At 36.7% G+C, this 14,059-nt stretch overlaps 1 protein-coding gene across 6 annotated transcripts in view; it reads left to right on the plus strand.

The window, feature by feature from the left end:
• Positions 1-14,059, plus strand: part of KCNIP4 (potassium voltage-gated channel interacting protein 4) — a 282,505-nt gene that overhangs the window by 241,699 nt on the left and 26,747 nt on the right. For all 6 annotated transcript variants that reach the window (XM_071743845.1, XM_071743841.1, XM_071743840.1 and 3 more), the window contains one exon: positions 2,187-2,311. In XM_071743845.1, coding sequence (XP_071599946.1) covers positions 2,204-2,311 — 108 coding nt within the window. In that variant the 5' untranslated portion in view covers positions 2,187-2,203. The remainder of the gene's footprint in view (positions 1-2,186; positions 2,312-14,059) is intronic.

The raw sequence follows: 14,059 nt of genomic DNA on the forward strand, positions 1-14,059 counted from the left end.
TATGATCATTTATATCTAGAAGCTACTACAGAAACAGAGTGTGAAAAGTGTTATACTGAACCTTTTCATTAAGAGAAAGACATCCTCACCCGGCTGCAGTCTTCTGCATTCTCATTGAGTCATTCTTTAAAACAAAATAGCAGTTTTATTCCTGAATATATGCCAAACATTGCATTCACATTGTCTGGCCTTTATCTCTAGCCTCACATTTTTTATGTGTAGTCATTTAGGTTCTAGTAAAACTTGTAGATGTCTCTCTAGGTAGCCAAATGTTTCACAAATGGATACTTACAGACCTCATTTCTAATTAAGTCCCCTTCTGTTTAAACAGCAGCCCATTTCATCCCCATATAACTCTTGGAATGTAAAACACAAGTGACTTTTTAACAGTATTTATCCAAGTTGAGTTTTTTGCAAATTAACTATAAACACCTTTTGTAGACTTGCATTTAAAAAAATTGTCTGTATGGCATTGTTATAGAAACTTTAGTGAATATATAAAGAATATAAAGATTAATCTCTGAAAACATGATTGAAAGGCTTTAGAAACTGAGGCAAAGAGGAAACAAACAAACCCACAATCTGAACCCTGGATGTTCTTATGCAGAATTAAAATGGGATTTTAACTTTGTTATACCTTCATAGATTGGGAAGACCTGACTCTGATACTATATTTCTATTTCATCTCTATAGGCAAGATACTCAAGGCTTTCTCTTTGTACATGAATGTCATGTACATGTTTGGCCTGTCTTTTTTAAAAGAAAAGAGCTGAAATTTTCTTATAATCTTGAGAGTTCAAATAATGGCCCTTGAAAACTATTACCAAAGATCATAAGGTCAATGTAAAGATGAGGTGGGGTTTATTAGCATTTAGATTGGAAGTTTTCACAAAGCTGGTAGCAGTCTATGAGTCATATGATGTAATTTATATAAAAAAGTGAAAGAGAAACATTATAATTTGTCCATCAACCAATACACACTGGACATTCTGAAGTAATACTGTGGTTGGCACTGAGATCACCTTCCTGAGTGCTAACAGCAACATCTCTGACAGGAGAAAAGACAAAGCCCTACAATTTTGTGAAGATTTGGCCCAATAGTTTATATATTATGTTTATATCTATTTAAATGTTGCTCAATTTTTGTTTAGCTGAATGATATTTTCTGATGCTAGAAACTATTACTTCATTCTAACATAACAAAAGTACATGAAGATAAAAGAATAACACCTTTTTTAGTGGAGTTATCCTAATGTTGTGCTTTTATGAAACTAGAACTAAATAAAGCTATTTAAGAAAGCAATTCCACACTGATGAAATTAACTATATACCTTCAGCACTGTGGAAATGACTATTAGGTGTGTTTGCTCATGTTATATTTCTATGGTTGCTACAACTCTGAAACCAGAATAGGGCAATGATTTCATTAAATTAGTCTGGGAGATAAACTATGTTTAAAGCTGGGAGTACTTAAAAATTGATGCATACATTCTTACATTTGATCAGGTATGCTGCTATATCTAGTTTCTTGATCTATTTTATTGAACTTTCACATTTAAAACTCTACCTGGAGAAAATGCATTGTTATCTCTTATTCTTTTCATTTCTAATCCCTGGATGTGTATATCCACATCCTTATTCATGTAATGATGAGGTCACTAAAATCATCAAGTACACCACTTAGGCTGCTCCCTGTGAATAATGATCTTGCTCTGAAGGGTTTTTTTTATACCACATTCATAGTAGGGTCTGCTGCTGAGTGTGCAGCATCAACCTCACACACTTTCCAAAGCACGATTTCGTGATAAAAAGAGAACACTGTAAATCCCAGATTGATATGGTGAATTCAAATCCATTACCTAGCCAAGGGAAAATTTCCATTATTCTGGAGTCACTAAGGTTTTACAAAATTGTTTTCTCTGGTCAGAGTGTCATAGAAACAGAAAAAAAACCTACAGAATGTTGAAGGCCTTTGCAGAATGTTGCTTTTTAGGTTTATTGTTACTTGTATTGACGGGTGATGTTAACATCCAGCCTGCTGGTTCATCATTGCTGTTCCCTGCAGCCAAAGAAGCAGATAGACATCTGATGAGCTGAAAATTAACATCTCATTTGCCTTTAAAGCTGCTTTCCACATCCTTGTATTTCTTGTTGAGCTTTCCTTTTCTGTCTCCTGTATTCTGCAGACACTGTAGAAGATGAAATGGAAATGGCCACAGTACGACATAGACCTGAAGCTCTTGAGCTGCTGGAAGCACAGAGTAAATTCACAAAGAAGGAACTTCAGATCTTATATAGAGGTTTCAAGAATGTAAGTCCTCCCTTTTTGAATCCATTTACAAGCTAGGCCACTGCAGAATAAGCATGGCTAACTGTGAGGCTCCTGAGATTGCATAGCCACATACTGAGTGGCTGGTCAGGTGAGGAAACAAAACTCTGCAAAAACTGGGCTATTTAATGACCAAAAGATGCAGAAGAATTAGAAAGTAAAGAGAATAATTATACCTAAGTATAGTAGGATTTCATTAAAAACAGATTGAAAAGTCTGTTGAGTTTTTTGTCCAAAGATGCAAGAATGGCATCTTAAAGAATTTGGTCAGTGAGAGGATGATTTTGGTTTTTGTGTTCACAGTAGATATCAAAAAATTAACTGGCTGAAATGGCACTAGAGGAATTTTTAGTCAGGTGAAGAGCAGTAGATGACTTCTTCAGTCCTTCCTAGTTCTACAACTCTATAAAGTTTATAGATTCCTTTACCAGTAGTCATTAGTTGACTTTTTTTTTTTTGTGATATATGTTGTCTACTGGCAGGCCCAATATTTTCAGGTGTCAGGGAACCCCATTGAGGACCCCAGTAGAGTCCCAGGCTGCAGTCTGCCTCCTTTTCCAATGTCTTGTGCTGGGATTGCTGTTGGCATCTGAGGAATCCAGGGTTAGTACAGCAGAGTAATAACAAAATTATTTTAGAAAGTAGTATTAAAATCTGTGTCTGTATCAAATATAAGAGCTGCCCTGGAGTTTATTGATATTATATATATTTTAAAAGCTTCTTTCTTAAAAAAAGTAGTCTTCTTCTCTCTGTTTTACTCTACTGTATTTCACGTGATTTCTTAGGATGATATTACATGCAATTAACATGGGATAGAAAATATTTCATATTAAAACCAAAGAATAATTGCAAGTGCCTGTAAATCATCAGTGTGTAATGTTAATCTACATATTCAGTTGTGAGTACTACAACTGTACAGGTGTCTCCTGCTGAGCTGAAGTTAAATTTAATTGGGTTATAACATTTGATTTAGCTTGTCTTTCACCCTTACAAAAGGGTCTCCTTCTTGCTCTTTACTACTGAAATGTTATTGTGTATGGAAGTATAATAGTGCTAAAAGCTCAATGCTCAACTATAAAATCAAAGAGAATATTTTCAGTAGCTTGTACAAGAAACATACATCTTGCAAAATGCTTAGATATCATGTATTTTGTATTGAAAACCATGCAAAAGGAAGTTTTAAAACTACATTTTTTAAAAAAAACTTACCTTGCAAGGAAAAGACACTTAATGTGTCCTGTCTATATATCATCCTCAGTTCCAGAAGGTAATGCTGGCATGTTGGTGATTAACAGTGATTGCTCTTAAAAGCTTTTCATTTCCTCAGGGTACCAGGGAACATTCCCCTGCTAATGACAGTATTCCCTGGGCACTACAAAACATCCCTAATTATCTAAGACAAAAAGGGACAGAGTATAGTGGATAAAATCAGCCTTCTGTCTGTTTCTCTAAGAATAATTATTTTTAGAGTCTCAGAAATGAAGGACCTTAATAATTCTCTACATGTAATTAGGAATGGAAAAAGGGAATAGGTTATGAGGGAGTATATTAATTGATCACCAATTTGCCATTTTTTGAAAAGAGGAATTCCAGCTCTTCATATGCTTTTGGGTTCTAAGATATAAGTTCTACTTACATCAAAGGAGTGTAAATGCTAATACATCTTTATTCAGGTGTTTCATTTCCTTATCTGTCCATGATAATTCAAGACATGTGTGTATAAATATCTTTGACTATTGAGAGCTAATGAGCATGAACTTCAGGATTTTTTGTGTTTAATATAATTGAAAAACTGTCAATTACTCAAAAAAATTCTGTAAAGCATGCCTAGGGCTGGTAACTCTTATAAAAGTAAATCAGTTTGAAGCAGCAGTCTTTACCCCAAGCATCAGATTTCAGAGATGAAGGATTTCAAAGCTGTCAGTTGAGCTGGGGCTTGTTTTGTTTCTCATATTTATCCATTTCTACTGCAAAATGATCTCTGAGCAGCTTGCCTTTGGGGATTAGTTTATCTTTCCCATCACCTCTCTAGCTTTTACCAAGCACAATTTGAGTGGCTTTGGTGGGAACTGAAAGAGGATGGCATTTAAGTGCCTCCCATGGTCTGTGCTTATACTGGGAGCCACTCAGCTGGAAAGCAGATTTGCAGAAAGAACCTGAGGGCTCCTGATACCTCAGTATCCTGTTCTCAAGGGTTGCCAGATAAGGGAAAGAGCCTAAGAGCAAAAGAAATTGAGAGTGATAATTCCTCTACCATACTGTGCTATCACCTGGTACTCTGCTAATGAAATACTTTCAGTGCTGGGAGTTATACTGCATCTTTTTATTTCCGTATTTGTAACCCAATTTTTTTACATAAACTGTAATAATTATTTACTGAACCTATCAGGGTATTTTGTCATTCACAGCACCCTGTGGGAAATCAGCTCCACACTTTAATCATGCATTCTGTGAAAAAGAATTCATTTCTATGTGAAACCTGCTGCCTTTTAATTTAATGGTATCTATAGTATTTCTGCTATGAGAAAAATGAGTAACCATTAACATTACTTCTTCAAAGTATTTGCTGATTTACACAGCATTTCTGATGCATTTCCTACTTAGTCCCTTTTCCTAGCTGAAAAGTTTTTGTCTGTACAGATCTCACCCCAGCCTGCTGATTTCCCTGAATCCTATCTCATTAGAGGATGTCCTGAGATAAGGATGACCAGAATTACTCACAGCTTGCATCCAGTTATTTATTTTTACTTTAAATTATTTTGGTATAGTTCTGACTAACTTCAGATGAGAAAGCACCGAGTACTCCTGTGTGTCTGTAGTGCTGGTAATTACAAAGTTTGCTTTATTATTTTGGTTTTACTTATACAACAACAAAAGGGTAAATAGTTCAAGATATTTTCATCAATTTGATTTGTGTGGACAAAGTATATCCCAAATCCAGCAAAAAGCAACACAGGCAGAGGGAGCACAGTGTCTAAGCAGCTCTGGGGATAGGTACACACCTGAAATATTTAGGAAGTCTCAGATCATGCTGTAGTGTAGCTTATGCTCCAGGAAACCTGGAGTAAAACTGCAGGGAAGACCCAAAGACTATTGAAATGCCTGGCCTGACAAAGTCTGGGTTTAGTAGTAGTTAAGGTCAGCATTTAAAATACAAGGGGAAATACATTAAAGAAAAAATAAGGATGTGGGTTAAACACCTTCAGATCACCTCACAATGTTCATAAGGAAAAGCACTGAGAATTTATGCCCGTATTTGGTAATTTAGCCATTTTAAAGCTTCTATATCCTTAAAATATGAGCTTACTGGAAGTCCTAGGCCCGCCCCAGCTTTAAAAGGGGAACATTCTGGTTTTACAATGTTTCTGCACTCTTGTTGATGAATTGTTGCTCAGTTGCCATTACTGTGGGACCTCTCCATTTTGTATTTCTCTTCCTGTCACCCCATTTCTTGTAAATTGAAACTGTGATTACTTCAGTCATTAACCTTTCAAACCAGTGGCGCTGTGGCAGGCCTGGTACAAGTGGTACTTCATAATAAATTGCACAGACTATCAAGCATGCACTCAACATGTGGTCTGGCTTTCTCTTTTGTCCATTGATAGATCTCTCACAGCTTTAGAAATGTTCCTGGGCTATGGCACATTTCTATTTTAGAAATACTTAGGTAATGCTTTTGTTGCACAAAGGATGCTCCTGTGCTAAACTTAAATTATTAACTTAATTTATAATTTTATATATATATATATATAATAAATTATCATAAACTTAAATTAAATAAACATTAAATGATTATTCTCATTTAAAAATCAGTTGAACTTTGTATTAAGAAGCTACTAGACTTTCCTAGAGAAGTGAAAGGATTTTTCATGAACATTGATCCTACCCAGCTGTGTGTATCAGAGCAAATATAAACTGAAGTCATGCATGCATAAATATGTCCCTGGATACATAGTATAGCTTTAAGCAGGCAGCTCTGGACTTGTTGAATTTATTGGGAAAACAAAATTTCTGATAACCTTTCTTCCCTCTTGCTGTTAGCAAATGAGGCAAACAATGACAGTAAGGTAATAACCCTAATAATATTGCAGCTCATAGATAGGTTCCCCCATCACACTACCTATCCATGTAAAAATATATTTGTGCCTACTCAAAATATGTTAATTTATTCAAAGATTTTTCCGTTTCAATTATGGTTTGATGGAAGCATTGTATTGCTGTATGTTGTACTGATGAGTCTCACAGAAAGTTTAATGAAAGCTCATTTTATAGGTTATAAAGATCATTTACTGATTGTCTAGAACATTAAATGTTGGTGTGGTAAAATGCAGCTATTACTGTCTTTTTGTTTGTTCTTCTTTTAGTCTCTTACAGAAAAAATAGAAGAGGAGAAAGTGCTTCTTTTATCTAATTAACTATATTTCCAAATTTCCAGCAAATAAAAGCATACAGTTCATGTCATGTGGGTTTAACCATCTAAGGTTTATCTACAAACCCAACTGTAAGAATAGTCATAGGATATTTCTTATAAATTGGGCTGGATGATTTCTAGAGGCCTCTTGCAGTGAACAGTTCCGTCAGTTTGTAGTCTGTAATCTGAACTGCTGAGGTTAGACTAGATAAGTAATTAAATATACAGCATTAGCTTATTAGAAACTAATTGCTGCTTCTGTATTGTGCACAACAGCCTGATCCCCTCAATTTCTCAAGAAACTTACAGTGTCAATTTTCACATCCCTAGCTGTAACAAGTCTCTAGAAATAAATAGAATATTCATAAAGACCATAGAAATTCAGGTTGATGTTTGATATGTCTGTGTCTAGGTAATGTTGGCACTTTGACATTAAAAAAGAATTTGGTGTGGCTGAGACACAGAATTAATGTTAGCATTAGCTGATGGGGAAGTCAAATTCAAAGTTTTGATGCTAATCTTCAAATGCCAGTTCTAGACCTCGTGTGATAATTGCTCATAATACAGTGTAAAAGCTCTCTCAAATTATCTGTACTTGACTCAGTGGTATGCTGTAGAAAAGTTTAGCACTGCCTCTCATTACAGACAGACAGAGCCTTCAATCTGCAATTAAGGAAGCTTTCACACTGGCAAGGAAGCCATTTAGTCTGGCTAATACAAAACACCAGACACAAATATTTAACTGAATGTACATCCCTCTCCAGACACCTTCATGTTTTCTGGAAATCATCCTTTTCTATCTAGAGAGAGTTTCTGAAGGCATATGTAATGCACATATGTAATGCTCAAACTTCCATTTTTCCAAACAGGGTTATTATTTACCAGTCGTGCTTCAGACCAATTGTTTTCTCAATTTTAGATGACTGAAGGAAAAAAAACTATAAAAACAAAATTCTTGCCATGGCAGAATTTTGTTATTATGTTTCAAAAGCCTTGGGATTAATTTCCTAGGAGATTAAAGGAAACTTTTCCATATTTCAGACAGGGCTATGTGAAAACCTTTTAACAAACTGAGCCACAAGTAATGCTCACATTCATTATATACTCCCTTCAGGAGTTAGTCAATAAGGCTTAAAACCTCTCAAATTCAAGAGTAAAAATAATGTGGAGGTAAGTTTGACAGACCTAGTGTGTAGTTGTCAGTTGTCACAGACCTTAATGTGTTCAGTGGATATACTCCTTTCTGTTAGTCTCAGTTTCTAGCAGGAAATCTTCCTTTTGAAAGTTATTAATGAACTCAGTCCCTGCACTTGTATTCATCTCATGGCTTACTGCTCTTCATGGAGATACTTCAAGTATCTCCAAGGGAAAAGCTGTCATCTATAATATCAAGGACTATCTTCACAGGAGTGATTGCTTACTTCTGTATTATCTCTGAAAAATGTAGACACCAACTCACTAATTAAACAGCATGTAAAAAGAGTATCAAAGAGTAAAAAAGTAAAAAGAGTATTTTAAGTATCAAATATCAGTGATAGTGCAGAGCACCAAATACCTCTAAGTTTGCCTTTATTCCAAAAATGTCAGTATTGTATTTTGGTGGAAATCTATTGCTCTGTGCACTTGTGTGTCTCTCCTTTATGAAACTGGCAGCACCTTTTTTGTGCTCTGGTGTGCACCCAGCAGTTTGGTGTCAAGGTGTGCCAGCCCTCACACCAACCTGCCACTCAGGGCACTATTTGTAGCTTCTGCCAGCCAACTGCTCTGTGTAACTCATGTACTGGTTTTCTACCACAGAGCTTTCCTTTGCGTCACTGTGTGATTTCCAAGGAACATGCATTTTTATGTACTAGAATATGAGCAGCAAAGTATCTTCTTTGGCTACAGCTCCTTGCAGTTATTTTTGCTGCATCTGGTCTAAGCATTACAAAGGTTGGTACTTGAGTTATGTGGAATGGTTGCATTATGGTTTCTGATTGATCAGTAACATCAGTTAAGTAAAATTTGGTGCAGTGCACCACTGATCATGTTGTTATTTAAAAATTCAGCGAGTAGACACCTCTTCTGCTTCCTCCCATCTGCCTCCTTTTCTTCGTGAGGGGAGATGGATAGTACTGAAACTGCTATAAACATGGCACATTACAGCACACAGCTTGGCATAAAATGGCTTAGTAAGCCAGTTCATCAGCTGAGAAAACTGAGAATCCTCTACTTGGATTTCTTCCTAGAAAAGGAAGCTTTCTTACTTTTAAAGAATTTTTATACAAAACACTGCATTTCCATATTAAATCCCATAATGAGTTGTCTCCCTGTTACACTGCAATTCAGGAACACAAAGTGAAGTCACAAGTTTTCACAGAGGCATCATAAGCCTGCAAGATGAGAGGAGGGAGAATAAATATATATTCTGGTGATACTTATGGATGGTGCAGTTTGACCATTTGGGTCCTGATTACTTTAAAACTTTATAGGCAAAATCTCAGTTGTTCTGGACTCGGGAATCTGTTCTGAATCCCAAGAAATTCAAACTAATTTTGGATCTTTAGAATTTTTTTCTTGTTTAAATTCCTGATACATTTAAAGAAAATCAGCAATGTGTAGATTGTGTCATAAAGCAGTGAAACCATCAAAAAGCATCCTTATTAATTTGAACAAAATTAATTTCTTATTAGAACTGTCTCTAGATCTACATCTGTGCTAAAAATTAACAGTGGCAAATCTACAAATAAATAGCAAACCACAAGCGACGAAGCATCCAGGTCAAGTATTTCAATGTCATAGAAGTTTTTGATGAATTTTGGGCCAGTTTGCATTTACCTTTGAGTGAAGGTCTAAAAGCCAGTGTCTAACAGAGCCCAGTGCTTTATTTCAGCTGAACATTTCTGCAGTTCCTCTTCGCTCCAATTGTGTGAATGAATCTTTTACTGGTTTTCAAGTAAGGTATTTTGTTCAACTCAATCAATTCCATTATGAAATGTACTTAGAGGACCTTAGATACAGTGAGTATAGCAGAAAAAATAAGTCAATAACTCAGAAGCCAGCACGATTCAAAAAACACAGCATGAAACTAGAAGTCTAAAGACTCCAGCCCTGTGGATCTCTGACTGGCTTATTAGCTGCCACACACCTTGAAAAGCCTTAATATCACACTAAAAAGCCTTCTGGGTTGCAAGAGAGCATTATAACAGTGCTTCACTGCCTGCACAGGCTCCACGTTGACAACTGCCTAATTTACTGTCTCTGGTCTGACAGCCAAAACCTTTTAGAGTGTCCCTGGCTATCTGAGGGATTGCTTCTCAGCCTTTGATCAAACGCACCCTGGGAACCAAGTGGGGAGCACCAGTAGGGGAGCTGCTGGCTGTGGGAAACTGAACTTTCCCAGGAGCTGGAGATAGCAAAGTTAAGCCTTACAGGAGAGAAAAATGATCACTGAATTCCTCAGTGTAAAGAGGGAAATGTGTGTTCTGTGGCAGTATGTTTGAATGAGACCGTTTACCTCTCCATCACCAAGCTCTATAACCATCAATTAGGAATAACTAATCTCATGCCTGAAAAAAAACCCCTCTGATATGGGACAGTATTTCCAACAATTGTTTACTTGCTCCATTTCTGAATCTCTGACACTGTGCCCAGCTTCACTGTGGCCTCACAAAACGAAGCATCAAGAACAATTTTTACAAGTCAGCCCCTAGGAGCTGGATATATTTGTCTCTGGCACCACATCTACCAGTAATTATAGGTATCAGGGCAACAGGCACACAATTGTGCTTGTGATTAGAAATTTCAGCACTAAGTACTAAGCACTAAGCACTCAGTAAGGTGCACAGGAAGCATATTGTACAGACTACCAAATTTGGATCAATCAGCAGAGAATCCAGGTCCAATAACTATCTGACATGTCCTGCTGGACAGCCCACTTCATCTCACATTCTTTTTTCCACCATTCTCCTAAGTTTTCAGGGTGTAAGGTCTTTGTCAGTGTTTCTCCATGTACTGAACAATGAGTTCCCAGTAAAAATCAGAGTACAATTCATTACTACTGAAGTTTTAAAGCAGGAAATATTTGCTACCTCCTTCTAGAGAAAGACGAAAGAGTAATACAACATAAAACAACAGAGCTTTAATATGAAAGCAGATGCAAAATAAGGTTCAACTTGACACCAGAGAAGTGGAAAGTTTATCAGTTCTTAACTACCCCTATAGATTCATTGATTCTAGAGACTTATAACATTTAGGGCCTGATTTTATAATGTCATCTACCAGGATAAAAATTCTGCCTCTCTAAATTAAGCTGCAAATCTTCATGAAGATGCCCAAATGTTATGAGGGTTTTTTTACCCTCTTCATGTCTTTTTCACTATAAGAATGGGCTCCAGGTAGAAATATGACAATTACAGGTTCATTCATCTGTTTTGTGCTTCATCATACTAGGTGTCTGTGACTAAAGAATTGCACATTCTTGCAGTCTGACAGACAACTGTAATTTAGTGGCTCCGGACTTTTCTAGTTGGTCCCAGAGAAAGATTTTCCAATGAGGCAGTACCAAAATATAGCCTAATGACTATGGTATTTTACCAGTAGATAAAACTGCTCCTGTTGCTCTGTGCTAGAAAAGTCTGATCCTTTTTCTGGTTTCTTCAGGATAACTTTTTCTTTCCTCCTACACTGACAAGCCCATCACAGAGCATGCATCCTCATGAAGGTATCCTCTCTATTCTGTTGGGAGCAGGCCAGGCCTCTTCAGAGCTCTTAGCTGTTCAACAGAGTTTGCTCTGCAAACTCTGATGCCTTTCTCTGGCCCTTGCCTTCTGAATTCAGAGTTTCTAGGAGCAGCAGCTTTGGGGAAATCCCATGGCACTGTAGGAATTGTTCTGCTCCCTTTCGCAGTGAAGACCTAATGAGGATCCTTGGACTGAAACACCTCCTGTTTCTACATGAGCAGGCTAGAGGCTTCTGCACAGAGATCTTTTTTTTTTTCCTACGTTTAAATAGTATAATCCTCCAGATTTGAGGCTCATCTCATCCCTCAGACTTGATCAAATAACCACTCTGTATCTGACTTCCAGAAAACCCACTGCACTTCCAGTAGTGTCGATCATCAATAAATCAAGTCATGCAGCATCTTCTTTGCTGAACAGTGCCCTTCTGTTGGTGTCAGCTTCTAAGTTCAGATATTTAGTCGTGTTGTTTACTGTTGTTTTACTGCTGGTGCTAATAATAGGAAGCTAAAAATTACCCTCGTTAGTGGGCATTGCTGAACAAAGAATGGTGCTGATTAAAAGGGCTCCTGGCACCTCTCCCACTGCCTGGTGGAAGCAGCCAAAGTGTTGATTGTTATTTACTGTGTGAAGCCACACATGCTGGGGCTGAGCCAGCTCCTTTATCTCTGCTTGTTTTCCTCTGCATCTGCCACAGCAAGTAGGGGGTGGGAAGAAGGGTTTGTTTATTAGGGTATCATCCAGTGGAAGGCTTAAAATCTCCTACATCTTTGCTGGGCTGGTGGAAAGCGTCATTATTCTAGAGGTGGCTAAATAGAAGCAAGGTTTGTGTTTAACCTGACAAGATGAGGCTTGATCAGAATTTTTGCAAGCATTTCACCTATGGATGTCAGTGGAAACTGTTGCTATCAAATCCACTGCCTTCCATGATGTTCCCATCAATGTGCACCGTTGCCACTGAGATATAAATGGAGTCTATAGCTTGGGTGACAGAAATGATGATGCAACACCCCCAGTTTTTACCCCTGTGAGCCTTTAGCTTTGAAGTAATTCTACTGTACTTTATTTTATATCAGAGAGGAAAGATCCGAAGGAATGATGTCCCTTTAGATCTGATAATTAGTGTGCTCCATTTATGGACAGCCTCTGTGTTCTAGGTCCTCCAAAAGTGGCTTATGCTTTCCACTTGCAACCATTGGTAAATTCATAGGCAGGCTTTAGAGCAGGAAAAAAGACTGAAATAACCAGTCCATTTCATAAAACCCACCTCCCTTTTGAATTACTCTGTGTTCCTTTCATCCCCTAAAGTTCTACAAAGAATACAGAAGATATTTTTTCAGCTCCATTTCTTGGATATACTCACAAGTCTGTTCAAGTATAAAAGACTACAGTGTGTTATCTTATATTCTGATCTATAAGGCTTAGTTCTGCAATAATTGAAGACAATAGCTGTTTTAGGAAGATATTTTGGTGGTCTTGAAATCATCATATAAGTCTGGTCTGAGATATATCTTTGGTTAATATATTTCATCATTAATCACTGTGTGATTACAGCATCTTTCTCTATGATTCTACAGAAGATATATTTAAAGACTAAAACCAAAAACTGCTTCAGTGAAGAAAAGGTGCTGTGAAAGCTTTTTTTTTTTTTTTTTTTTATAGCGCACCCCTGGGAAAACTAAGATGAGAAACCAAATCAAACAAACAAAGACACCCCAGGAGTTAATTAAGTTTCAAGAGGTGGGAGGTTAAACTAATAGTTGTCCTTTTCATGACAGCACAAAAAGTAGAAGTGATAATTGAAATTAAAAACAACAGTAGTTTCAGTGTAATTGAATTGAACACAGGTTATTCATTAGTGAAAATGAGTGAAAATCCATCGAACTAGAAAGAGGTCATTATAAACATACTAATACACAAATGTAACATATATTCTCACACATAGTGGGAATAATTTCCCACAGGTGAAAAGAATATTAATTCTGGCCTTAAATTTTTCAGAAGAGTAATTTCAATCAGTGAAATAAATAGAAATTGAAACCTCCATACCACCTTGTATTTTGAGCTTTCAAAATTGCTACTCTCTGTGTATTGCTACTCTCTGTGTTTACTCCATTTCTGGTTTCTCTGGTACACTCAGATCCACTTTAGCTTGAAAGTTCTTTGTTTATCAGTAGAGTATTAATAATTTATTAAATAGAATAAATACAGTATATAATTTTTAAATGTGAGGAAATTTAGCAAGTATTTCAATTATTTATGGGAATATAAAAATGGATTAAAGTAAAAAATTCATGTTTCTGAACATGAATTGTGGAATTATCTTCTCTCTCTGAGAAAAGTAACAGATACTCTATTAATGGGTGTCATGAAGAAGAAGGCAGCTCTATTTTTTGGCTTTGGTAGCTGGTAACCAGGAGACTAAACCTTTATGAAAGGTCATAAAATAGGAGAGGGCTCCTCTGTCTAGCAGAAGGAAAGAAATGATGCTTTCTTATTTATACTGAGTGTGTTTTATGTCTTTAATCTGAGATGTTATGACATGGATTTCCCCATCAGTCTCACTTTTACAATTTCATCTGCAAAACTCACTTGCAGAAC

This window comes from Heliangelus exortis, chromosome 4 (genome assembly GCF_036169615.1).
Source record: "Heliangelus exortis chromosome 4, bHelExo1.hap1, whole genome shotgun sequence".
In the NCBI taxonomy this organism is placed as follows: Eukaryota; Metazoa; Chordata; class Aves; order Apodiformes; family Trochilidae; genus Heliangelus; species Heliangelus exortis.